This window comes from Pistacia vera, unplaced genomic scaffold, assembly GCF_008641045.1.
Source record: "Pistacia vera cultivar Batoury unplaced genomic scaffold, PisVer_v2 Contig970, whole genome shotgun sequence".
Lineage (NCBI taxonomy): Eukaryota > Viridiplantae > Streptophyta > Magnoliopsida > Sapindales > Anacardiaceae > Pistacia > Pistacia vera.
Window position 1 is genome coordinate 242,214 of NW_022196857.1, and position 26,319 is coordinate 268,532.

Genomic DNA, 26,319 nt, shown 5'->3' on the forward strand with positions numbered 1-26,319 from the left:
ACAAATCTAGTTGAACCGAGTTCCTTAAAATAAAATCGTTGTGTGATCCTTGGATTGCATGACTGTAGTAGCTAGATTAAGTGGTGTAGAAGGTAATGTTGTAAGACAAGGTGTTTAAAATTATCATAAATAAAAGCTACGTGCTTAATTTATTATTTTCTTATTTATTTTGTGTTGAAATATAGTTAGCATATGTGATTATAATTATCTTACTAGCTGCTGGGTAGTGTTCTGAAAAGCGGACCAGACCTGGCTGGTTGGACTGGTCGGACCAAGAACCAGCAACTCTCCAATCCGGTTCAGGTTTTAGGGGGTTTCTGCTATATTTTAATTTTGTAGGGACTAACTGGTAATTTTAGGGGTTTTTTAATATTCAAATCTTAGAGCCTAATAATGTATTTTTGGGGTATTTTTGCAATATCTTAAATTTTAGAGACTAATTAAATTTTTAGAGGGTATTTTTAAAATATATTAAAATTTTAGGGATTAACTAGCAAATTTTTAAAACTATTTTAGTTATTGATATCACCGATCTGATCGGTCAACACGGGGAACCGACCCTTGACCGGGTCAAGGCAAAAGCTTGCTGTTGAGAGAAACTACATTTATCTTTCTTACTCTCACTTAATTTGTTGCGATCTTTGTGGCCGACATCCATAAGACTATTAAGACTGACTCTCCGCTTGACTATTTTGAAAACTCTAATGATGGGATGATATTTTCTTTAATTTAAGTTTATATACTGTAAATGATTCAATTTTTAACCTCTGTAAGTTCATTTGTGTTTTAACAGCCGCATGCTGGCTATAAAAAAGAGAATGCAACCGTTTCCATCAATGAAAAACTACCCATCATTCTTGAGTTTCTAATTCTCTGAATTGTTTCTTCTTTCTGTCTGTTGTTTCAAAAGTCTTCAATAGGATTGACAGTGTCATGACACTACAAAATTAATAAACTTTACTTCTAATATTAACCCGTAGATAGCGTGAGTGAGGTCAATCCCATAAGGAAGTAGTTGAATCTAAATTCCAATCATTAAAATTAAATCTTGATAACCAAATTGACCTAAATAACCAAAATATAAATTGGCGGTTTGTAAAATCAAGGAAACTAATTAATACCAATACAAATTATGAATGAAAATCATATGAAAACAACTTGACTTCTCGGTTCAATCTGATCCTCACAATCAATGTATATTCTCAATTGCAATGCAACCTACCCTTTAATAGAAGTATCAACCTAGGCAGTAACAAACTCTACTACCCGAAATTCTCTTAATTTTGACTAATGAAATAGACTCTTCAACAATCTTAAACATTAGAAACCCTAGAACCAACTCTCTAGATTTAATGTAATGGTTGCTTTAAGTTTCAATGAAATAGGTTAACCTAAGCAACAATCTCACAAGCTCGGATTATTAACTTAGGTTTGTTATTCAAGTAATAAAATAGAAAATTTATCCCTAACTTTATTACTAATTGCTACTGTGTGATTAGGAATAGATCGATTAGGTAATACAATTCCTATTCTAGAAATCAATACAATTCCTAATTCTAGAAATCGATATTAAAAGAGTTGGTTGAGGATTTGTAACTGAACAAAAAGGAAAAACAGAGAAAAAAAACTGCTATATGTTTCACGACAACCTGCGTTTTTTTATATCTGAAAGATGAAAGCCAACTATTATATAGTGGTGAAACACATCAGAAACGCAGCGTTTTGGAAAATACAGCATTCTAAAAACGTGCGTTTGAGTTGTTTGGACTATACAAGGAAACCATACAGGACACCTCTTCTACACTATATTTATATTCCCTCCAAACATAGCTTCTCTTCAACCATCCAAAACACTTCTTCTACGTTATATCTAATATCCCTCTCAAACATACTCTCTTCAACCATCCAGTACAACTCTTCTCCACTTAATCAAATATTCTTCACACAAACAAAACTCTGATCTGCTGCACTATTTTCTGCACCACCAAAACTGCATAAAATCTGCCACATTATGCTACATCATCAATCTGATCTACTGCATTATTTATTATTTTTTTTTCTCATCACAAATTCTGCATCAATCCAAAACACTGCATAAAAATTAGATTAGCAACAACACAACAAGAATTAATGACCATTTCTGCATCATCACATCAAAGCTCTACAAAATTTCTGCATATCAAAACCACTATAAGTAGTCTGCTGGACCGCATAAAAAATTCTGCTTAAGAACACCATCACACGTGAAATCAAAATTCATTTCCTATGCTCCAACACAAATTCAGTTTCTGCAGTGTTTCTACTTCATGAAAATTCAGCATTTATTCTCCTATGCTCCAACAAGAATTCAGTTTCTGCAAAACAAATTCAGTTTCTGCAATAAGAAACACCATCACAAGTAAAGTCAACTTCATTCTCCTATGCCAAACACAAATTCAGTTTGCTAACACAAATTCAGTTTCTGCAGTGTTTTACTTCATTCAGATTCAGCATTTCACTCATCAGTTTCCTGATCAACTTTCTGCAAGTTCTTCTGCATTCAACTTCAGCATTACATTCATCAGTTTTCTGATCAACTTTGGCAGTGTACACAACAGGTAAGCGTGTAGTTACATTTAACTTTTCCCTAACAAATAAATCTTGCTCCAGATAACGGCTTGGTCAAAAATCTGCCTTTTGGTACTGAAGCAACACATGCACTGCTAAGCTTTTTTGCAACCAGTTCTTGTACATAGTGAACATCAATTTCTATGTGCTTAGTACGTGCATGAAAACAGGATTTGAGGAAAGAGCCCCTGCACTCATATTATCAACAGATACAGGAGTAAGATTACTATAACACTCAGTTCCTGAAATAAATGCTGTATCCAAAAACTTTGTGGCAGCTTGACTGATGATCTATACTCAGCTGTGGATGAGAGTGATACTACTTTCTGCTTTTGGAACTCCATGAACAAGATTGTTACCAAGGAAGATGGCATAGCCACTAGTAGACCTGCGGTCATTAATATCACTTGCCCAGTCAGGTCAGCATAAGCTTCCAGTGCCAGATGTGGAGTTTTGTGAATTGCAGACCATAATTCAGAGTCCCTTGAATGTAACGCAACACCCTTTTGCATGCTACCCAATGTGTGACAGTTGGATGCTGAAGAAATGACTTAACTTATTCACCGTGAAGGCTAAGTCAGGTCGAGACAGCGTTAGATATTGTAATCCTCCAATAATGCTTCTATAAAAGGTAGGTTGATCAAAAAACTCTCCCTCCTCTTCTGAGTTTAGTTCCAATGGCCATGGGGGTTGAACAAGGATTACAACTTGCCATATTTGCCTTTTCCAGCAGATCTTGTGCATATTTTGACTGAGTAAGTAAGAGACCAGAAGCACTTCTTGCAACTTCGAATCCAAGGAAAAAATGAACTGGACCCATCACTTCAATGCAAACTTACTGTTCAAGTCTTGAATTACTTTAGTTATAAGATCAGGAGCATTCCAGGACTAAATACATACACACTAACACCAATAGATACACTACAATGATCCAGCATTGTAAAAGAACAAACTCACATCAGAGGTGCTGTTTTTAAATCCCCAAGACAGAAAGGCTGTTTTCAATTTATCAAACGAGGCCCTGGGGGCTTGCTTTAGACCATAATGCCTTTCTAAGTTTGCATACTTGTGGAGGATGAGTGAGAGGAGAAAACCCTTCAGGAGGCATCATAAACACTTGTTCCGTAAGATCCCCATTTAAAAATGCGTTGTTCACATCTAACTGATGAATATCTAGTGTGATGGACTGCCAAAGTGAACATTATTCGAATTGTAGCAGCCTTGACCACTGGCGAAAATGTTCAAAGTAGTCTAGCCCGGGGGTTTGTTGAAACCCTTTAGCCACCAGCCTAGCTTTATACTTCGTAAGGTCCATCAGCATTGAGTTTAGTTTTAAAAATCCACTTGCAGCCCACTATGTGCATCCCTTCCTCATACGGAACCAATTCCCAGGTTTGATTATCAAGGAGAGCTTGATATTCCTTCTCCATAGCAGTCTTCCATTCAGGAATAGATAATGCCTCTTTAACCTGCTGGGTTCTTTAAGAATCGTGTGAGTAGTGAGGAGGGCTTTAGCTGATGACTGGACATTTTTGGATTTAAGTCGTGTGCCATAGGTGTATATTAGCAGTAGACACAACAGTATGTTGTCTGTTATGGGCAGTACTACTTCCAGATAATCCCCGATGAGCTGATAGAGTATTATCTGAGGAGGTCAGAACTGAAGGCTGTATAGAGCACCAGCTCATGTATTGGAACTGCAGTAGGTAAATATGCAGTGTATCCTGGTTGTTAGATCTACTGGAAGGCCCTGTTCTTATATTCACATCTTGCTAGTACAACCAGATTTTCTGTAGATAATTCTGCAGTAGCATTGTGTCAATATTCTATTAGAGAAGTTTTGTCTGACCAGGAATGAACCAGCCAGAGTTGATCTTAAAGGAACTAAAGAAGATTTGAATTTGAAACAGAACTAGAAAAACCAGAATTTCAGCATCAGAAAACCAGATTAAAGGGAAACTCTTCTTCATTAAATTTCACCTGTTTTGCAACAAAAATTTTTCCAGACTTGACATACACTTATGCCTTTGTGAGACAGACTATAACATAAATATGCACTTTTCAGTATGAAATGAGAGTTTGTGTTTGTTGTAGGGTCTGAGATATGGAAAAAACTGCATCCGAAGACTCTAAGTCATGGTAATTAGGTTCTTGTTGTATTAAAACAGTCAGAGGAGATACAAACTCAAGCACATTGGAAGGCAGTCTGTTAAGCAGATATACTGCTGTAGAGAAGGCCAGCCACCAAAAATTGAGTGGCATATGAGCATGAGTAGCAGAGAGAGTCCAAACTCAGTGATAGACCTGTGCCTTCTTTCTATTCTTCCATTCTGCTGGTGTAAATAGGGGCAAGGGTGCCTGAATATATACCATGCTGATGAGATACTTAGAAAATGACCGAAATTCCCCACCCCAATCAGTTTGTAGACTTTTAATCCTAGTACTGAACTGGTCTCTACAAAGTGTGTGAAACTGATAAAACACCTCAAATGCTTCAGACTTGACTTTAAGGGGATAATCCAAGTAAATCTGCTGAAATCATCCAAAAGAGATGTAATAACGATACCCTTCTCTGGATATATTGGAGCAGGCCCCCACAAATCAGAATGTACTAACTCCAACGGGGCCTTTGCTCGGGATAAAGAAGTAGGAAAACTGCATTGCTTTAACTTCCCAAACAACAAGCTTCACAAACAGACCTTGCATTGTAATAGAAGAATGTTTACATGCATTATTTAATACAACTTGTAAAGCCTTAGCACTAGGGTGCCCAAGTCGAGCATGCCACAGTAATGAAGAAGCAGATACATCATCAGACACATTGCAAGCAGAAACTTTATTTGATACAAAAGTAGTTACGACAGCTATTGACAACTGAAGGAAAGATGTTTCTGGTTTATCACTGGAGGATTGGAGGGCCAGGTTATCACCAGAACTGGAACTGTCATAGGAACACCAGCAGCAGGAGAAGGAAAATCCAACTGGTACAGGCATCCTTGACTGTACCTTGAAGAAGTATCAAGTTGCTGCTTTATCCTTATCACACAATGATCAAAATAGAACTCTACTATCACATTATTTCTCTTGTTATTTGTGATATACTCAATAAGTTCTTGGCAATTTTTGGAACACATAAATGTTTCGAAGATGCACAAGTCTGTTTGATAAGTGAGGGAGAGTAACAATGTACCTGTATGAGTGATCTGCAGAGATTCTCCATTGCCAATGAACCTGGACCCTCCTGAATAATTGGTTCTGTTCAACATATGGATGATTCAGAACCATGTGATTGGAGGCTCCTGAGTCCATGTACCAGGACTGATCCTTCACAGTTTGTGGGGTGGCCATTTGAGAACCTGAGGTTAAGTTCACACCAAGATTTCCAGCATGATTAGCATTACATTATTCATGGAGAAGCAACGTTGCTGCTGATATTGAGTAACTCCTTGAGGAGATAGGTGGTATTAACAGATCCAGGTTTAAACTGATTTCCCAGAGGACAGCATAAGAGGTGTAGTCATGATGAGCTCCAACATCCAATGAAAAGATTTATCCTGAACATTTGTTCCAGCAAACAGAGCTTGTGCTTGTGCAGATTCATGGATGATATGAAAACGATGAATGAGTTGAACCAGGACCAGAATTGATTGATTATGTCCTGCATTAGGAAATCCAGCTGTAGGGAACCCTGGTAATCATGATCAAACTGTGGTAGCAATGAAGAGCTGAATGTCCGGCTTTCCACATAATTGGCACATAACCTTGGCTTATTATAGCTTCTTCTCTCCCGGCCTCTACCAATAGGCACAAAACCACCTGAGTAACCTTGTGGAGGCACAAAACCACCTGAGTAACCTGTGGTCCGGATATAGGCCATTCTGTCATACTCAGATCTGTACTGTCCTACTTGATTTGGTCCTGGAACCCATTGAAATGTTGAGAGTAACAGTTCCAAAATAACATCTGAGGAGATTGTGTTTGGTGAGTCGTCATTCCAGCTTGAGTATAGACATTTGCTACTGAGTTTCATACCTGGAGAGTGATTAACACACCTCCTGAACTAGTTTGAGTAATAGTGGTAGGTCCTTACCTGTGCCACTTTTAGAAGCCATTAAAGCAGATGACATCTGTTGTGGAAGGTAGTAATGCACTGTTCTGTTTCCCAAAGCATTATGCTTATGAAGTGAAATTGTGCTTCTTGAAAATTCGTATGACTCACATTAGATACAAGGTTGGCTACTACTGCATCATACTCTGAGCCTAACCCATCCAATAGTATAACAACAACTCTTCATCACGATGTGTACTCCACTATCATTCAATTCATCGCCTAATTCCTTCATTGTTAAAATGTAATCATTCATACTTTGTGATTCCTTTTTAGTAACTTGTAACAGATTTCTAAGGTGAAGTGTTCTGGCCTTTGAAACAGACTGAAAATGTAACTCAAGTGTGTGCCAAATTTCATATGCACTATTGCATTTTGATACATGTCTAAACATGGATTCGGAAATTGATGAGAGCAACCAACTCACTAGGAACTGATCTGTCTTCTTCCAATTGAAATACTTAGGGTTTGGTTGTTTAATTGAATGTTTAGTACCTTCAACTTTCTCCATTACAAACAGAGGAGGGCAAGGATTCGTACCTAAAATGAAGCTATCTAGCTCGTGAGAGGCTAGGGCTGGTACAATCTGAGAGCGCCAGTAGTTGTAATTTTTCTCTACTAGCTTTACGGACAGATTTGGTAGTGAGGAGTGACCTGTAAAACTTTGAGATCTGCCATTACTGACCTGCTTTGCATCAATCTTGGAAGAGTTAGAAAGGGATTCAGAGTTCACATTTGCCATTGACGTTAGTCTTTGGCTCTGATACCATAAAAGATGTTGTTGAGAATTTGTAACTGAACAAAAAAGGAAAAACAGAGAAAAAAAACTGCTATATGTTTCACGAACAACCTGCGTTTTTTTCTATATCTGAAGAAGATGAAAGCCAACTATTATATAGTTGGTGAAACACATCAGAAACGCAGCGTTTTGGAACATACAGCATTCTAAAAACGCTGCGTTTGAGTTGTTTGGACTATTACAAAGTAAACCATACAGGACACCTCTTCTACACTATATTAATATTCCCTCTCAAACATAGCTTCTCTTCAACCATCCAAAACACTTCTTCTACGTTATATCTAATAGATATCAACTCAATCAATCTACTAGGCCTGAAGTAAATTAAACGAATCAAATATCATATTCCATTAAAACATAATGACATAAATCAAATCCATAGAAAGGTAAGAAATTTCATTACTTTATCAATTATACCATCGATATGTGTTAGGAATTGAAATTCCCTCGAACTGAACTGAAAAACTTTAGCCAAACATCTTAAACTGAGAATCACAAGTGTTTCTGAATGAATTTCCTTGTGTGTGTGGGGTCCTTTTTTTCTTAAAAACCTAATGTTCTCTTTATAGCCCCTTCAAATAACCCTAAAAAACATGCGTACAGCCTCCCCAAACGGTTTACAACTCAAATTCCTAAATTATAGGAATCGAATCCTACTCTTTCCAAAACAGGCTGACTAATTTTCTGCTAGAACTTGTGAGCAGATTTTTAGTAAGAAAACAACTGAATTTGGGCCTAGGCTCCGTATGAAAGTTGTAGCCGTGGTTATAAGCTTTCCAACGTATCTTCAATAATCTCAATTGGACTTCTAAAACTTATTTTGTAGTCCAATTACTGACCTATACCCAAGTTGTGATAGGATTAGATCTTCTACTTGGATATAATCTTTGAATACCCAAATCTACTGGGATTAAAACACGTAAGCCTAATCTAAAAAGCTCAAGATGTCTACTTCAAACCTCAAAGAAGACCTCTTTCTCATTCTAGAACTTTAAGATTGTCAAAGTCTTCATTGAACCTTCAGAGGTCGAATTTGCCAATGTCTAAAAGTTGCACATTATGCTCCACTTTCATTCGCATGCCTCCACTCCTTTCCTAATTTACAAGATATATTAATCAGCCCAATTAATCACAAAATATATCATGAAAATTGATATAAAAGGATTGAAAATATCAATTATTGAACACTTATCAAGGACAGAGAAAAACTCTTTGGCAGATGGTAGTTAATCTTAAATTTGAGATTTGAAAGTTTGATTGAGACTACTAAAACAAGAAAATTAAATCTTCGTCTTTAGTGTTGTTAAACCGCAATCTCAACATGATATATGTTTATAGAAGACGCAAATTTCAGAAACAGTGTATAAAGGATACTTAACCGTGTTTGACCATTATTTTTAATTGTAAAATCATTAAACAATATAGGCAACCCTGCTTTAAAAAAAAAAAAAATTATAGAAAGTTAAAAAAAAAAAGAAAAAAAAAAAAACAAAGGATAGAAAATCAACAGATAAAAGATATATAAATTACATGAACAAATGTACAGAAGAAAGTAATAATTTATGATGACCTTATCATAAAATATTTAACAAAAAAATAGATTAGAGGTAATTTTAAATTTTATGTATTGAAATTTCTCTAAATCCCTTCAATTGCATACCATTACTTGTTATGAACCATTCACCTCCTTGACGTGTCATAGTTATCATCAACCCTCCAATCTCCAAACTAGTGGCTTGGAGCAGGGAATATCTGGAATATGTAGAAGACTGGAGAATTTGATATTTAGATCAGTGGAATCATAAACAAATCCATCTTCATTTTCAGTCGCTGGTGAAAGTATATAATGATGGTAGGCCGCTATTAATGTCTAAGAAAACATCCAGCGGACACAAACCATTTCTTCTTGAAACATTATTTTGTTTGTATTTATTAAACCCGTTAAGGAATTTCGATTAGAACTTCAAACAATATCGTCTCCAGAATTGTGACTTAGGACAACATGTTTATAGAATTGTAAATTTTTAAAAAGGGAGTTAATGAAACTGAAGAAATTAATGGTAAATTTCCAGGTCAATAGATACATGATTAAAACGTTAGGTAATTAGACCACAACCGCAGAAAAGATAAAATTTCCTATTCTTCGAGTTAAACATTATGAGTTTGGACTAGCATACCTATTAAGGTTATATTCAATGTATTTTGACATTGACAAGATTAGGCTAGGTTCTTTTTCACGTCATGTGCATCACATTGGAATGTATACTATTTAGAGCAAAGCTAAACGAACAGAAACTTCATACAATTTAACATGTACAACTGAACCCAAATTTGTTTCCTGGATTCTAAATAATAGTAATACTAATTAATCTCATAAGATATGACATTAATATTATATATAGCTCAATATACATGTTGCTAATTCCAATAAATAGCTCTATACCATAGAGATTTTCCTTTAATATCTTTCATTTTTGTTCCTTGTTTAATGACAAAAAATATTGTAACATGTTTAAAACAAAAATATTATTTTTGCATATAAATGTATTATTTGCTCACTGGGCTCCTCAACTCACTGTTTTAAATCTCTTGCCAACTAACTGTTTTAAACAAGGTTCGTGCGGAGCTTAATCTACGCTTTAGGTTGATCCACTGACGTGTGTTCATCTGCATGTTTTATAAAGCTCTAGTGCATGCACTCTGATACAATCTTTGAACTTGGATTTATGTATTTCCGCTTTCAGAACTTTATTTATGAGCATTCTAGTTTGTAACATACTTTATTTATGTTTTATAAAAATGAATTTTGTAAAATGTTTTCTAAATAATTACCCTCCTCTCGAAATCCTGAGTTCCTCAAGAGCACTTAGATCCCATAGGATAGGGACTAGGGCTGTTAATGAGCCGAGCCGAGCCAAGTTTTTGGCTTAATGAGCTCAGCTCATGAAAAGGAAGAAGAATTCGAGCCGAGTCCGAGTCAAGCAGAGCCTTTAATTTTCTGACTCGGCTCGACTCGTAAAGAGAGAAAAAATTTTCGAGCCTGGTTCGCGAGCCAGCTTAACGAGCCGAGTTAGAGTCGGCTCGTGACCCAGTAAAAAGTATGCAATTTTTTTTTAAAAATTCGGTGCATATTTTCTCTCTCTGATTTATTACTCTTTCTTTTCTCTCTTTGTCATTTATTACTCTTTCTCTTTCACTTCTTTTCCCCTCTAATTTATTATTGATTTGATTTCTCTTCTTTTCTCTTTCTCCAGACTCCAATGGCTCACAGTTTTTTTTTCCCTTTCTTTCTTTCTTTCTCCCTATTTCCCTTTCTCTCTCTAGTCTCCACCAACTCTGAATTCTCTTCCTCTTCTCTTTTGTTAATTATTACTCTTTGCTTTCTCTTCTTTACTCTCTCTCTAAAGACGCCTGTTTTTCCTATTTTCTCTTTCTTTCTTTCTTTCATTCTTTCTCCTTGTTTCACTACACTCTCCACCAAATCTGACACCGACAACTTGCCTAAAATGGTTTGATTTGGTTTGGTTTTATGGGAAAGGATTTTAGTCTCCTTTTTTTAGGGATTTTAACATCAGGGTGTTCTTTGTCATTTTTGCAAACTTTTTGTTTTAAAAATTTTAGTTTAATCCCCTATACTTAATAAAACCCCTAAAACACCCCTAATAATTTGAGCCTGGCTCGGTTCGTGAGCCTAACGAGTCGAGCTGAGCCTGCTCGATTCCAGATGAGGCGAGTCGTTAACGAGCAGTACTCGAGCCAAGCCAAGTCGGCTCGCGAGCGGCTATTAGGAAACGATCAAGTCATGGCAGTAGAAAACAAAAATCATATACAACATAGATCGTTCCTTAGAACCAAGATCAGGGCACAAATTTAACAATCTGTACATTAAATACAAATCTGCAGGAAAATCAATTTAAAGTTAAGATACCATACGCACGTTAACTTATCTCTGAATGGGTTTCGCTATCGATCCAAGGGTAGGATCGAACCACCGTTAGTCCACACGAAGATAACCCCAATGAACTAAAGAGAGATTTGCTAGATCCTCTTTAGCCTTAAGAACCAAGAACAAAATCAAGCTAAATTTTGTTTCAAGCACCAAAACAATATGGCATGGGAGAGAAAAAGGGGGCAGGGGGTTTTAATTTTGTGAATGAAATGAATTGAATTGATTAATTCACAAAGTGTTGCACTTATATAGTGCATACTATGCCCTATTCTATCATGGAATAGGCTTGGGCACCAACCCAAACAACCCCTATGTCCAAACAGGACCATTTAGATATTTTAATTATTATTATTATTATTTCAATTAAATTCAATATATATATATATATATATATATAATATATATATATATATATATATATATATATATATCTCAATATTAATATTAACACTAACAAAATTCATTTAAAAATATGCGGACACATATTTAAATATAATTTCACTTATTAATTTTATTAACAAATTAAATAAAGCTACGACCTCAACAAATTAATTGCAATGTGAAATTATCAAATACCCTTTCACCTAAAAGACGAAAATGCCTTCTTATAAACTGGCTCTTAAATTATTTTCTAGGGTGTGACCCATAGGCTGCTTATCATACCGGTAGTGTGTAGTATCACGATCAACACCAATTAATCGTCTCACTACACACGACCAAGATTGGCCCCTAGCAAGACATCATGGCTACTCGATAGATTCAGATAGTGAAGCAGCTACTTGTCAACGAGGTTACCATACAACCAATCCTTTCATCATCTATTATCTCTACGAGACCGAGGCATAGAAATAGTGTCAATCTCAGTTGCTCTTGATATTATGTATTCAGTTATAGACCAATGACTTGAATTATAAACTGGATCGAAACACAACTCAATCCCATTGTGGCCACAATTTTAGTGTCATCGTCTTTACTGAATTGCACCGTGAGATAACTTCCCCTGTACTTGAAAGTGATGAATCCTCTGTCGATCCACCATAGTCTGATACACTCCTTGATGCAGCCAATCACTACTGTCTATATTGACAGCTCTGAATAGAACTGCGTTGGGCTAGTATCAAACTACACCAATCGTGCATAAGGCGTTCTGGTGATTCAAGTCTAAGGATCACATGCACCCACCATTCGGTAGAGGATTTGTTCCATAGACATTGGGGTTACCATCCATAGGAATCCTCTGGTGAGCCAGTCCACTGAACTTGCCTACAGCAAGCACCCATGTGTTGCACCAGGTTGTTACCAAACAACCTTGACAAGTGAGATAGTCAATGCCTTTCGACATGCTCATTCAACAGTATGATAGTCTACCATATTATCTGTGCCCTTACTTCAGAATAATACTAGGGCTAAGACGTTTCTAGAATGCCACCATGTGTGTCATAAGGGTCTCACTATCAAGATTTAAAACACTTGATACCCTCGTCACGGTTCTACCATTCTAAGGAAATATATCAATACATCATAATGATTTACGCGATATAGAATAAAATGTCTTTATTGACCAATGAACATTATTACAAAGAGTCAATTCTACAATAATTGATTGGCTCTAGGGCACCTACTCTAACAGCGGCTCGCCTCGTTGAACAAACCCTAATAGGGACGCCCAGGAAGGGGGAGCAACATAAACCACTGACCGGTTGATGAGTCATTATGATCAACACTCCAAATCGTTTGCAAGCAAACAAAGTCTTGAGAATAGAATTTGATGTTTAGATTAGAGGATTCATAAAAAAAATGCCATCTTCATTTTTAGAGTGGTGTTAGGCATGGAAAAGAATATCTGTTTTCATTTTAAACATGTTACAAATTACTTTTGTCATTCAACAAGAAAAAAAAAAGATATTAAGGAAAAATTCTTTGGCATAAACATTAATTAATGGTAAATAAAGAGCAACAAGGCTTATATGAAAAAAGATATGGAATCAGCATGAAATGACAAGATAGAAGAAAACCTAACCTAATCTGTTGACAACAAATTAAATAACAAAAAAAAAAACACTGAATATTGAATATAGAAAAAGACTATCTAGCAGAACATCTCACGTTTTAACCATGCACGATAGATTTATCTTATGTAGGAGAACTAATAAAACATATAATAAGAAAATTTTTGTAATAATAAATAGCTAGCTAATACCAGGTCCTTTTAAAGGGGTTAATTTTTTTTTTCTTTTCGCTATTGCATTGGAAATGTGAAGGAATTGAAAGAAAAACCAAAATTCTAGATTACTTTGGAAAGAATCTGTATTATTGAACTTAAGAGAGTGAGATTACACGATTGGAGATTTATATACAAAGCTGGAGAGACTGAGTACGCTAAGATAAGAGCTATTGAGTATACAAAAACGACACCTTTCTTTGTGAGAGAAATAGGAGAAATTACAGATTGATTCCTCAACCTTTTAATTATTGCTCTTTTCAGCCTCTTACCAACACTCCCTCTTAAACTAAACTGCAGTTGTTTACCTATAAAGTTCTTTTTTATATTTGTGGCCAACATGCCTTTGTAGACTGGACTACTCTCAACCAACTTGTCTATATTGGATCAAAAACATTGATTCAACTAAGCTTTTATCAAGACTGCTGAAGACTTAGTTGAGTTAACTAGGCTGTATTAATGCCAGATAACTTGATCTGAGCTGATGCAATTGAATTACGAATATGAGCTTTACTCCTAAACTAATGAAATTAGAGTTGCAAGCAAAATCAAACAACTGAAGAAGCAAAACCAAAATTGAAGCTCTATATCTAGATAGTGAACTACATTACTTTGCATAACACTATTTTGTATAACACTTCTCAACATAATAACTGAACTCAGCCAACTGAAATTAAATCTGCATATGAAAAAGGAACTGCATCACTCTACATAACATTACTCTGTAAAGCATTCCTCTGCATACCAACTGAACTTAATGAACTGAAAAAGAATCTGAATAGTGCACTGCATCACTCTAAAAATAGCAACTTAAATCTACATTTTAATAGTAGTGATTAACATCACTCTACAGAACACTACTCTGCATAATACTTCACAACACTACTCTTTATAAACACTTCCCCACATAATACTTCAGAACACTACTCTGCATAAACACTTCTCTGTAGAACTCCTTCATGACAAACATGACAAAACAAAATCATCATTTCTGCACAACACTACTCTGCATAATACTCCTCTACAACACTCCTTCATTGAAAGATATCAATTCTTCTAAAAAAATACACAAATTCTGGAAGGAATAATAGCTGCATCATGAAAAAAAATACACAAATTCTGGAAAGAATAATAGCTGCATCATGAAAAAAATACACAAATTCTGGAAGGAATAACAACTGCAACATGACAGGACAAAAGGTTATGTCAAGAGGCCTTAACTTCAGTAACAGTTAGTTTTGTTTGAGTTCTTGAAATTGAGAAATAGAGAGAACCTTAGTTAGTTTTTTGTAAATACCCAGCTCGTTATCGAATTGCTTTTCGTTGTCGGATATAAGGGTATGAGGAATCCCATAGCAGCACACGATGTTTTTGAAGATGAAGTCCTTGAGCTTTCTGGTCATGATCGCGACTAATGGTTCGGCTTTGATCCATTTGGTAAAGTAATCCACCGCGACCATGACATATTTTACTCCTCCTTTACCAACTGACAGGGGACCGATGAGATCAATCCCCCACATGGAGAAAGGCCAGAGGCTAGTCATAGTTATTAGTTGGTAGGAGGGAGCCTGCGGTATGTTCGCGAACCGTTGGCACTTGTCACACTTCTTGACAAAGTTGTAGGCGTCTTCTTGGATTAGGGGCCAGTAGTACCCTTGACGAACAACTTTATTGGTGAGAGACCGTGCAGCGACGTGATTACCACAGATCCCTTCATGTATCTCCCTCATGATGTAATCTGCCTCTTCGCTGTTTACACATCAGAGGAGAGGGGCGCTAAACCCTCGCCTGTATAGCTGGTCTCTGATGAGGGTATAACGAGCAGATCTTGTTCAGATGGTCCTTGCTTAGACCTTTTCGTCAGGCAAGGTTCCATCTCCGAGATACCGAGTGATAGGGGCCATCCATGAATCTGGTTTTGTTACATTCATGGTCTGTTTGATCAGACTGATACTGGGGATCTCGATGGGTCGAACAGGAATGCTCTCCAGTGCATCTAAGTCCAATGACGAGGCTATTCTTGCCAAGGCATCTGCCACAGAGTTGTTATCTCTAGGAATCTGTGTGATCGTGAAGTGCTTGAACGGCTCGAGTGTGACCTTAGCTTTCTCTAGATAGCTGATCATATTTTTCTCCTCAGCTTGGTATTCCCCCCAAATCTGGTTAACAACCAACATGGAGTCACTGTGGATACTGATCGCAGTAGCACCCATTTCTCTGGCTAACCGTAGTCCAAAGAGCAGAACTTCGTACTCGGTCTCATTATTGGTTGCCTTAAAACAAAACCGGAGAATGCCATGAATGTGAGCCCCTACGAGACTCAAAAGGAGAAGACCCGCCTCGGCCCTCTTTCTATTCGATGATCCATCGACGTAGAGTCTCCAGGTCGATAGATTTTGAGCAGTTGTCTAAATGACTTCGCTGGACTGTTGCTCCGACTCATTCATTGGATGATGTGAGAATTTTGATATGAAGTCAGCAACAGCCTGCCCTTTGATAGTTGCTCCCAGTCTGTACTTCAGATCGAACTGACTTAATTTCATGGCCCATTATAATAATTTACCCGATGCCTCTAATTTCTGGAGGACCTGCTTGAGCGAGTAATTGGTCATTACATGGATCATATGAGCATGGAAGTAAGGTCACAACTTCTTGGAAGTGATCAGCAGGGCATAAGCTAATCGTTCCATTTTCAAATACCGCATCTCAGCATCTAACAGACGCTTGCTCGTGTAATATACTGGCCATTAGACCTTATCCTCTTCCCAAATTAAGGTTGCACTGACCGTGAACTGAGAGACGGACAGGTACAAGAGGAGGATCTCTTGTGGGAGAGGCTTGGACAGAAGAAGTGGCTTTTCGAGGTGTTCTTTAATATTCTGGAATACCTGTTCACACTCGGGAGTCCACTCGAACTTTTTATTGGCCCTTAGAACATTGAAGAATGGCAAGCAGTGATCTGTTGCCCTTGATATGAAGCGACTTAGCACCGCTATTCGCCCATTCAGGCTCATGACTTGCTTTTTGTTGCTCGGGCTTTTTATGTCAAAAAGGGCTTGGATTTTCTCGGGGTTGATCTCAATTCCCCGTTGGTTAACCATGTATCCTAGGAATTTTTCCGAGGATACTCTAAATGAGCACTTGAAGGAGTTTAGCTTCATTCCGTACTGTCGGAGGATGTCGAACATCTCAGCGAGATGCGTTATGTGATCTGAAGCGACATGCGACTTGACTAGCATGTCATCCATATAGACCTCCATCGATCTTCCAATCTGTTTGGAGAAATTCAGTTAACCAACTGCTGGTAAGTTACGCCAGCATTCTTGAGGCCAAAGGGCATAACTCTATAGCAGTACAACCCCCGATCTGTAACAAAGGATGTATGCTCTTCGTCTGACGTGTACATCGAAATGTGATTGTATCCATAGTACGCGTCCATAAAACTCAGCAGCTCGTGCCCTGAGGTGGCATCCATGAGCTGGTCGATCTTGGGCAGGGGAAAACTATCTTTTGGGCATGCCTTGTTGAGGTCGGTGAAGTTGACGCAGGTTCGCCATTTGCCATTAGGTTTCTTCACTAGGACCGGTTGGCAACCCAAGTCGGATAGAGCGTTTCTCGGTTGGATCCATTTCAAATTAGGTTATCCACCTCAAGTTTTAAGGCAGCATATCGCTCCGGGTCCATCGCTCTTCTCTTTTTTTGAACCAGCTTGGCTACATTGTCGATGTTCAATGCATGGCAAATAATATTCGAGCTAATCCCGACCATATCCGCATGTGACCATGCGAACACATCGATATTCTATCTGAGGAAGCTGATCAGTTTGGTGGCGAGCTGGGGGTTGAGATTGCTCCCAATCCTTAACACTCTGCTCGGCTCGCTCTAGTCGACCGATACTTTAGAAAGATCCTCAACTGGTCCACTAGAAGGGCATTCCTGAATACGAGGATCCATATTATCCTCGATTGGGCTGGGCTGTGGCTCGATCCGACTGATCGCCATTGCCTGTCGGGGAATGTTGCACGAGATACCTTTCCTTTTGCATGTCATCTATACTACTTTCATATAACAGTCGCGAGATGGGCGTTGAGATCCGCTGACTTCCCTTATCCCCGTCAGGGTGGGGAACTTCATTTTCAGATGGTATATCGAAGTGACTGCCTTAAAGTTTCTCAACAGAGGTCGCCTTAGGATTCTATTAAAAGTAGATGGGCAATTCACTACCAAGAATTCAGTTACCTTGGTCACTTCGTGAACTATATAAAAAAAAATTAGACATTCACAAAAGAAAAGAAACTTTTGTGTTTGTGCAACCTCTGTAGCATGGAAATTTTTTATTACAAATTAACAGCAATAACCTTGTTAGGTATATACCACATCATCACATTATTTTTATGAAAACATTGTAACATAAATAGAAACCATTTTGGATGAAAAATCAGAGATAAAGTCTGCGTAGAGAAATTAACTCTTAATGAGTATTCCATCTCATGTGTATATGTTTGTTATTTATTTATATACTTCGTTTATAATATTCAGATAAAGGACCTGCTGAAAGTCTCCCTTCTTGAGGCTGAATGGTTCCGTAAAGGCTTTGTCCCGCCATTTGAGGAACGTTTGAACAGTGAGTTAGCCCCAGCTGGTAGTATTTCCTTCTATGCAGCAACTTATTTTGTTGGAATGGGAGCTGTAGGGATTAAAGAATTTGAATGGCTGAAGAGCGGCCCTAAAATTGTTAGAGCTGCATATATAATCGGCCGTCTCCAGTGTGATATTGTATCTCACGAGGTATTTTATATATATATATATATGAAATTTCAATCTTTAATTTGTTTGTAGCAATATCAATTCGTGTAACACAGTAGAACTTGCTTAAAGAAGTAATATATAAAAACTAGACTAAATTCCGACCCTATAAATATATTGAATTTGTATGTATCTAATTAATTATAAATTGATATTTGAAGGATGAGCAAAAGAGGGGACATGTTGCCTCTACCGTGGAGTGTTGCATGAAGGAATATGACATCTCGAAAGAGGAAACAGTTGAAAAGTTTAAGAGAATTATGAGTGATGGATGGAAGGATCTGAATAAGGAGTGCATGAAGCCAACAGCTGTGTCATCAAAAGTCCTAATTACACTTGTCAATAGTGCGCGCGTAATAGAAATTCTCTACAAGGAAAAAGATGCAGTTACATGCCCAGAGGCTTTGAAAGATTACATCACCAAGCTTATCATTCATCCAATTCCTATTTAATTAAGACTTATGAACTAATAATGTATTAGTTCAATATTTGTTGTTGCTTGGAAGAAGAACTATTTGAAGTAGAGTTATGTTTTGAATGTTTAAATTTCAGATACATTAATCATAATATTTACACAACTATTTCATAAAAGTGTGTATATTATAATTAATGACATTGACGAAAAGTTTGATAAAGTAACAAATAATTCTTTGAGGTTTCAGAAATAACAAAAGTACCCCTGCCTTTAAGGTTTGGGTGTTAAAAAAAAAGGGTAGAGAGGCAACTTGGTAATATTTATGAACTTCTAACAAGGAAAATTTAATGATCAACTAATAGTATATTAACGAAAAGGGGATTTTTGTTATTTTATATTACCTCAGGGGGGTATATTCTTTAACCCTATACAGTATAACCTCTATAAATTAATACTCGATAAATTAATAACCTTTATTATATAATAATTTCTTACGGTCCCGATTTGAGCTAGTAGGTTAAATTGATTATTTCAATAAATTAATAAAATAATACTTTTCTGGAAAACCTTACATAACTCTATAATCTCATTCATATCATAAATAAATAATTTGCTAATTGACTATGATATTTTATTAAATCTGTCATGATTGATTTTTTAACAATTTTAGATGGGAACCCATTATAATTATGAAATATAATAAGACATTGTATTTGTTTATAAAGTATAAAGATTATTTTTAATCTAATTCGTTGAATACATTTAATACAATTAAAAATATTAAGTACAATGAATACATTTAATTCAATTAAATTATGCACACAGAGTTTTTTGTTGAATACATTTAATTAAATTAATGCAATTATATACAATAAATATTATTTAATTAAGTAAATAAGTACAATGAATTTATTATAGACAATGAACATTATTTATGTAGTGACTAATTAGGGCTTTCAGTTATGCATATCAAATCAATCAATGAGCTAACACGATCTTATCAATCAACAAGCAATCAAAGTAGAGATTAAGAAAACCATGAAATAACAGAAAAAACAATTGACACAGGGGATTTATAGTGGTTCGGCTAAGGTAGCCTACATCCACTCTTCAAGGCACACTATAGGGTATTTTATTACTCAAGGAAACCAAGATTACAAAGAGTAAACAACCAGGAAAAACAAGAAAGAACACACCCGAAATATCCCTCTGAAAACTCTGTTTTTCTTCAGCACAAAAGATTTGATTTTATACAGATCAGGACTCCATTGATCATCCTCTAGCTGTCCAGAAAAATCTGCAGTTTGTTAGAGCAAAGGAGCACTAGAATCTTTGCTGTAGGGCTGAGAATGAACCAGAGAAGGCGTAAAGGAGCTGCGATCTTTGCAACAGAATGAAATTCGTGTGCCCGATAAGGCACTTAAAACTGATGGCTGTGAAACGCTGCCGTATTGGTTAATTTTAAGGCTGACTTCTTTGACTGATGCTGACTCCACCGTGGCATACACAAGCCACTCATCATCACAATTCTCACACTTGGTTGTGAATTGACACCCTAAGTGGCCTTGGCAAAACTGAATTATGCTTGAACATGTACTAGGCTCCTACAGAGCCTATGTTTATTGCAGTGACTAGTTTGGTGAGCATGTCTGCAGGGTTGTGAGTTCCTCTATCTTCTCAACCTTGACTTCTCCTTTTTCAATCAATTCTCTGATGAAATGCATTCTTACATCTATGTGTTTTGTCCTCTCATGGAAGACTTGGTTCTTGGACAGATATATTGTACTTGACTGTCACTTTTGATCTCCACAATTTTCTGTCCAGCTCCAATTCATTCACAAAACCCTTAAGCCATACGCTTCCTTTGATGCTTCTGTCAAGGCTACATATTCAGATTCTGTTGATGAGAGAGTAACCATATGCTGAAGCTTTGACTTCCAGCTAATCACATTTCCCACAGGTAAAAACACAATCTGAAGTGGACTTTCTCTTATCAAGGCCCCTGCATAATCAGCATCAACATAACCTCTAATGCAGTATTTTTCTTCCTTGTTCTTACTAAAAACTATGCCCACAGATTTGATCCTTGTAAGTATCTCAAACCATTTGAGTGCAGACCAATGGAGTCTTCCTGCATTACTCATGAATCTACTTACTAAACTCACAGAATATGCCAATCTGGCCTGGTGCAAACCATTAGGTACATAGACTGCCCAGGGCATTGCATATGGAATGGTGGACATTCCTTTTGCTCTTCTTCTGTTTTGGGCATGTCATGAGAAAGCTTTATGTGTGCCTAGGGGAGTTTGGACAGCCTTAGCATTGCATATTAAATTTCTGTAGAATTTTCTCTGCATATTCTTCTTGAACCAGCTTCAATCTTCCTGCATTCTGTCTCTTATGATGGTAATACCAAGAATCTTTTGAGCTGACCCAGCTCCTTCATTTCAAACTTGGTATTGAGAATTTTCTTCAACGAATAATCTCAGTTTTGTCATGGCAAGCAACCAACATGTCATCCACATAAAGCAATAAGTAAGTATAAGACAAATCAGAATTCTTTTAAAATAAAAACAGCTATCAAATTGACATCTATTAAAGCCAATTTCAATCATAAAGAGTCAAATTTCTTATACCACTGTCGTGGTGACTGTTTTAAGCCATAAAGTGATTTTCTAAGAAGACAAACTTTACCTGCTGGTCCTGAATATCCCTCTGGCTGCTCCATTAGAATATCTCTTCCAAGTCACCATGTAAAAAGGCTGTTTTACATCCAGTTGCTCCAGTTCCAGATTGAACTGTACAACCAGAGAAATCAGAATTTGATTGAAGCATGCTTTACAAATGGGGAGATATTTCATTATAGTCTATGCCTTCCACTTGAGTAATCCTTTGCAACCAGTCTAGCCTATACCTAGGTGGGTCTTTTGGGGTTAGACCTGGTTTCCTTTTGAAGATCCACTTGCCCTTAACCACCCTGCAGTTTTCTGGTTTATCAACTAGGATCCATGTATTGTTTTTCATTAAGGAACTGAATTCTCTCAATTGCCCTTTTCCACTCAGTTTTATCAGGTCCTAAGATAGCTTCCTGAAATGTTTTAGGCTCATCATTAGCTCTTCTTCTACCTGAAGTGCATAAGCTACCAGATCTGCATATCCTAGTTGTTGGGAGGTTAATGACCTCCTGGTTCATCCCTAGCTAGCTGATAGGTATCAAGTCTAGTTCCTGTTCTCCTTGCTCATCAACTCATCTGTATTAGGATTTTCAAGATTCTCCTCTGTTTCATCAGCTCCACCTTGATGATTAGTAACTACATCCTGAATTTCCAGTTCTAAAAGGTCTGATCCTGAGTCACTATCAACTGATTTGTCTGAGCCACTATCAACTGATTTTCAGGTTCACATTCTAGTCCAGGAAGGACTTCTTCCTAAAAACCACATCCTTACTGATTATACACTTCTTGGTTTCTAGATTCCAGAACTTATAGCTTTTTACTCCCTCTGGATATCCAAGAAACAGACACTTTACAGCTCTAGGTTTCAGCTTATCATCTTTACATGAACATAAGATAGACACCCGAAAACTCTTAAGTTGTCCAACTTTATAGGGTGTCCAGTCCATTTTTCTAAGGGTACCTTGAAACCTATGGCAGATGAAGGGGTTCTATTAATTAAATACACCACAGTATGTGCAGCTTCTGCCCAAATTTACAAGTAGTTAGAGTTTGACAGGATGCTCTAACTTTGTCTAGGATGGTCCTATTCATCCTTTCACAGAGGCCATTCTGCTGTGGGGTATTTCTAACAGTTTTGTGCCTAACAATTCCATGGTTTTTACAGAAACTATTGAATTCATCATTCACAAACTCAAGACCTTATCCGTCCTAAGCCTTTTAAGTTTCTTCCCAGATTGAGTTTCAACCATTATTTTCCATTCCTTAACACTAAGAAATGCTCATCCTTAGTCTTCAGAAAATATATCCAGACATGCCTAGAATAATCATCCACAAAACTAATGAAATACCTACAGCCTCCTAGTGAGTAGTGTCTAGCGGTCCCATACATCGAGTGAACATACTCAAGTGGTGAGCTTGAGTAATGCTTACAGATCCAAATTTTACCCTGCACATTTGCCAAAAATACAGTGTTCACAGAAGGTAATTTCCAGTTTGATCCCCTCCAACAGGTTCGTTTACTCAACTCATCTAACCCTCTTTTACTAACATGTGCCAACCTTTGATGCCACAGTGAGGTTTTATCCTGTGTTAATAGAGACCTACAGCAGCTATGCCATAATCTGTCCTACCCTTTAACACATAGAGACCATTTTTCTTTTCACCTTTCATCACTATTAATGACCCTTTCATTACACTAAGACATCCACTTGAAGCTTTGTAACTTAGTCCTATTGAGTCTAGGGTACCTAGTGATATTAGATTTCTCTTAGGTCAGGGATGTATCTTACATCAGTGAGAGTTTTGGTTAGGCCATTGTGAAGGCTTAGCTTAACAGTACCTATGCCTTATGCCACATACTGCATTATTTCCCATCACAACCTTTCCACCATCTATAGTTTGAAAAGAGCTAAACCACTCCCTATTTGGTGTCATGTGGTAGGTACATCCTGTGCTAAGATCCATTCTCAATGTTTTTACTTTCAGAGATGACTAAAACTTCTGAACTTTCATAACCTTCAGAACAACACTAGCACTGCCCTCTTCTTCCTATTTCCATGCTTTTTCTTATTTTTCCTCTCAGAGTCCTCCAAGATGCCCTTCTTTGTGACAGAAAAAACACTTCCACTTCCCAGTTTGGACTTAGATCTATTCCTATTTGTCCCCCCTTTTTCCAGTTTCTCTTTTCTGATCTACCCCTTACCATGAGACCTTCCCCATCACTGCCTAATGTTATTTTGTTCTCTCTATCCTTAGCTGTGTATGCTTCTACAACCTCTTAATTTAAGTGACTGCCTACAATTTTAATGTTCTACAAAATTGGAGTAGGTTAGGTAGGGAATTTAGAAGAATTACAGCTTGATCTTCATCATCAACCTCTACTGATATGCTTTCTAAATCTTGTATAAGTTTCAGAAACCATCCTATTGTCTTTAAAGATCTCTGCTCATCCATTTTAAAACCAAACAGACTTGTTTTAAATACAATCTATTAGGGACAGTTAGATTGATACAGGGAGTCTAACCTGTTCCAGATCTCAGCAGCAGTTTTCTCCTTCTTCACTTCTCGCAGGATTTGTCACCCAGTCCTAGGATCAAGGAGCTCTTAGCTTTGTTGAGCACATCCTGCTTCTCCGCTTCAGTCATGGTGTCAGGCAGCTCAGATTCCCCTTTCAGAGCTAATGCTAGTCCTTCTTTAATCAGCACAGCTCCATTTCATCTTCCAGAGTCCAAAATCATTGTCCCCTGTAACTTTTCGAGTTCAAATTAGTGGACATGTTTTGGAATAAGATTTTCAACGACAGAAAATGAATTCAAATAACCCTAACTTAGATTCGAACTAGGCTCTGATACCAATTTGTAGTGACTAATTAGGGCTTTCAGTTATGCATATCAAATCAATCAATGGGCTAACACGATCTATCAATCAACAAGCAATCAAAGTAGAGATTAAGAAAACCATGAAATAACAGAAAAACAATTGACACAGGGGTTTATAGTGGGTCAGATAAAGGTAGCCTACATCCACTCTTCAAGGCACACTATAGGGTATTTTATTACTCAAGGAAACCAAGATTACAAAGAGTAAACAACCAGGAAAAACAAGAAAGAACACACCCGAAATATCCCTCTGAAAACTCTGTTTTTCTTCAGCACAAAAGATCTAATTTTATACAGATCAGGACTCCATTGATCATCCTCTAGCTGTCCAGAAAAATCTGCAGTTTGTTAGAGCAAAGGAGCACTAGAATCTTCTATTGTTAGGGCTGAGAGTGAACCAGAGAAGGCGTAAAAAGGAGCTGCGCATTCTGTTGCAACAGAATGAAATTCGTGTGCCAGATAAGGCACTTAAAACTGATGGCTGAAACGCTGCCGTATTGGTTTAATTTGAGGCTGACTTCTTTGACTGATGCTGACTCCACCGTGGCATACACAAGCCACATCATCATCACAATTTAATTAAGTAAATAAGTACAATGAATTTAAATTAATGCTTTAATGTATATTTAGTGGATTAATTTATATTCAATTGATTAGATTGGTAAAATATAATGAATTTTTAGTTGATTAAATGTATGTTCCATAAATTAATACAATATATTAATTTATCGATTAATTAATACCTCTTTTAATTAATAGAATTTATATGATCCTAATTTTATTAATTTAAAAAAGTTATACTGTATTGTATTACTTATATTTTAGTCTATCGTACAAAAGACACTCGTTCAAGTTTATCACTAGTTTAGCATTTACATAATTATATAATTATATATATAATAAGGTTATTCCTATGAAAAAGTAAAATAATTATATATATAATATTTTTTTTATTAATGTGGACAATTTAACTGGAGCTCACCAGGCAAAATCCATATTGTCATGAATAATAGACACGAGATTAAGTGAACAAAGTAGAAGAAAGCAGACGGTGGCCGTCGTTGACAACCAAACGCAGCCGGATCTGATCGTCAATGGCCACATCTACCGTAGATTTAACATTTTTCGGCCAGATCCATGGTGGATCTGGCTGGAAAAGGCGATCTCAGCGCATAACCGGCTAGATCTAGTTAATTGTGCATCGATACGATGACTTCGGCCACCTTCTGGCAGTGGTGGCCGGCCGTCGGTATTTAATGGGTAGGTGGAGGTGTTTTTATAATTTTTAATGTTTTTATTACAGGGGTATTTAGTAAATTAACAAACCCAAGGAAGTGTTTTTGTTAATTTTTAAATCATACCTCGTGATTACTACCAAACTTTTACTTTTTCAAAAATACTATCTAAAATACTAAAAACAAATCGCACACTATCTAACTTCTAACAGAAAACTAGCCGGCTAATGGCAAACTAATTGTCTATGCAATTTGCCGGTGTCATAGCTGGTGGCAAACTAATTATCCGAAAAACTAAAAATTCTCTATCAGGCTTGAGAGCCAAACCTCTTGAAGTGGTAAAAACGCCAATCTCGCTGCATTGTAGTTCCAAATGCCCTCTCAAATTTAAACCAATTTTGCACTGTTTGAGCTCCAGGGTTTCCTTCTGTGCCATTAGTTGTTATGAACCATTCACTCCATAGTGTTAAATGAGGCGTCTGAGCAGATACCTCCTGAAATATTAGAGAATATGGAACACGTTATTTACCAGTCAGAATATGATCGAATGCTTTCTATAAATAGGGTCCATTTGAGCCTTTGATTAGCACAAGTTGGTCATGTATCTTACTTCATTTACATTTCC

The 26,319-nt window shown here is 36.9% G+C and overlaps 1 protein-coding gene across 1 annotated transcript; it reads left to right on the plus strand.

Annotated features, from left to right (window-relative positions):
• Nucleotides 1-15,649: 15,649 nt before the first annotated feature.
• On the plus strand, nucleotides 15,650-18,942 carry LOC116121203 (probable terpene synthase 6). Its single transcript, XM_031407146.1, has 3 exons — nucleotides 15,650-15,712; nucleotides 18,224-18,472; nucleotides 18,652-18,942. The coding sequence occupies exons 1-3, from the start codon at nucleotides 15,650-15,652 to the stop codon at nucleotides 18,940-18,942; spliced, it is 603 nt and encodes a 200-aa protein (XP_031263006.1).
• Nucleotides 18,943-26,319: the final 7,377 nt, after the last annotated feature.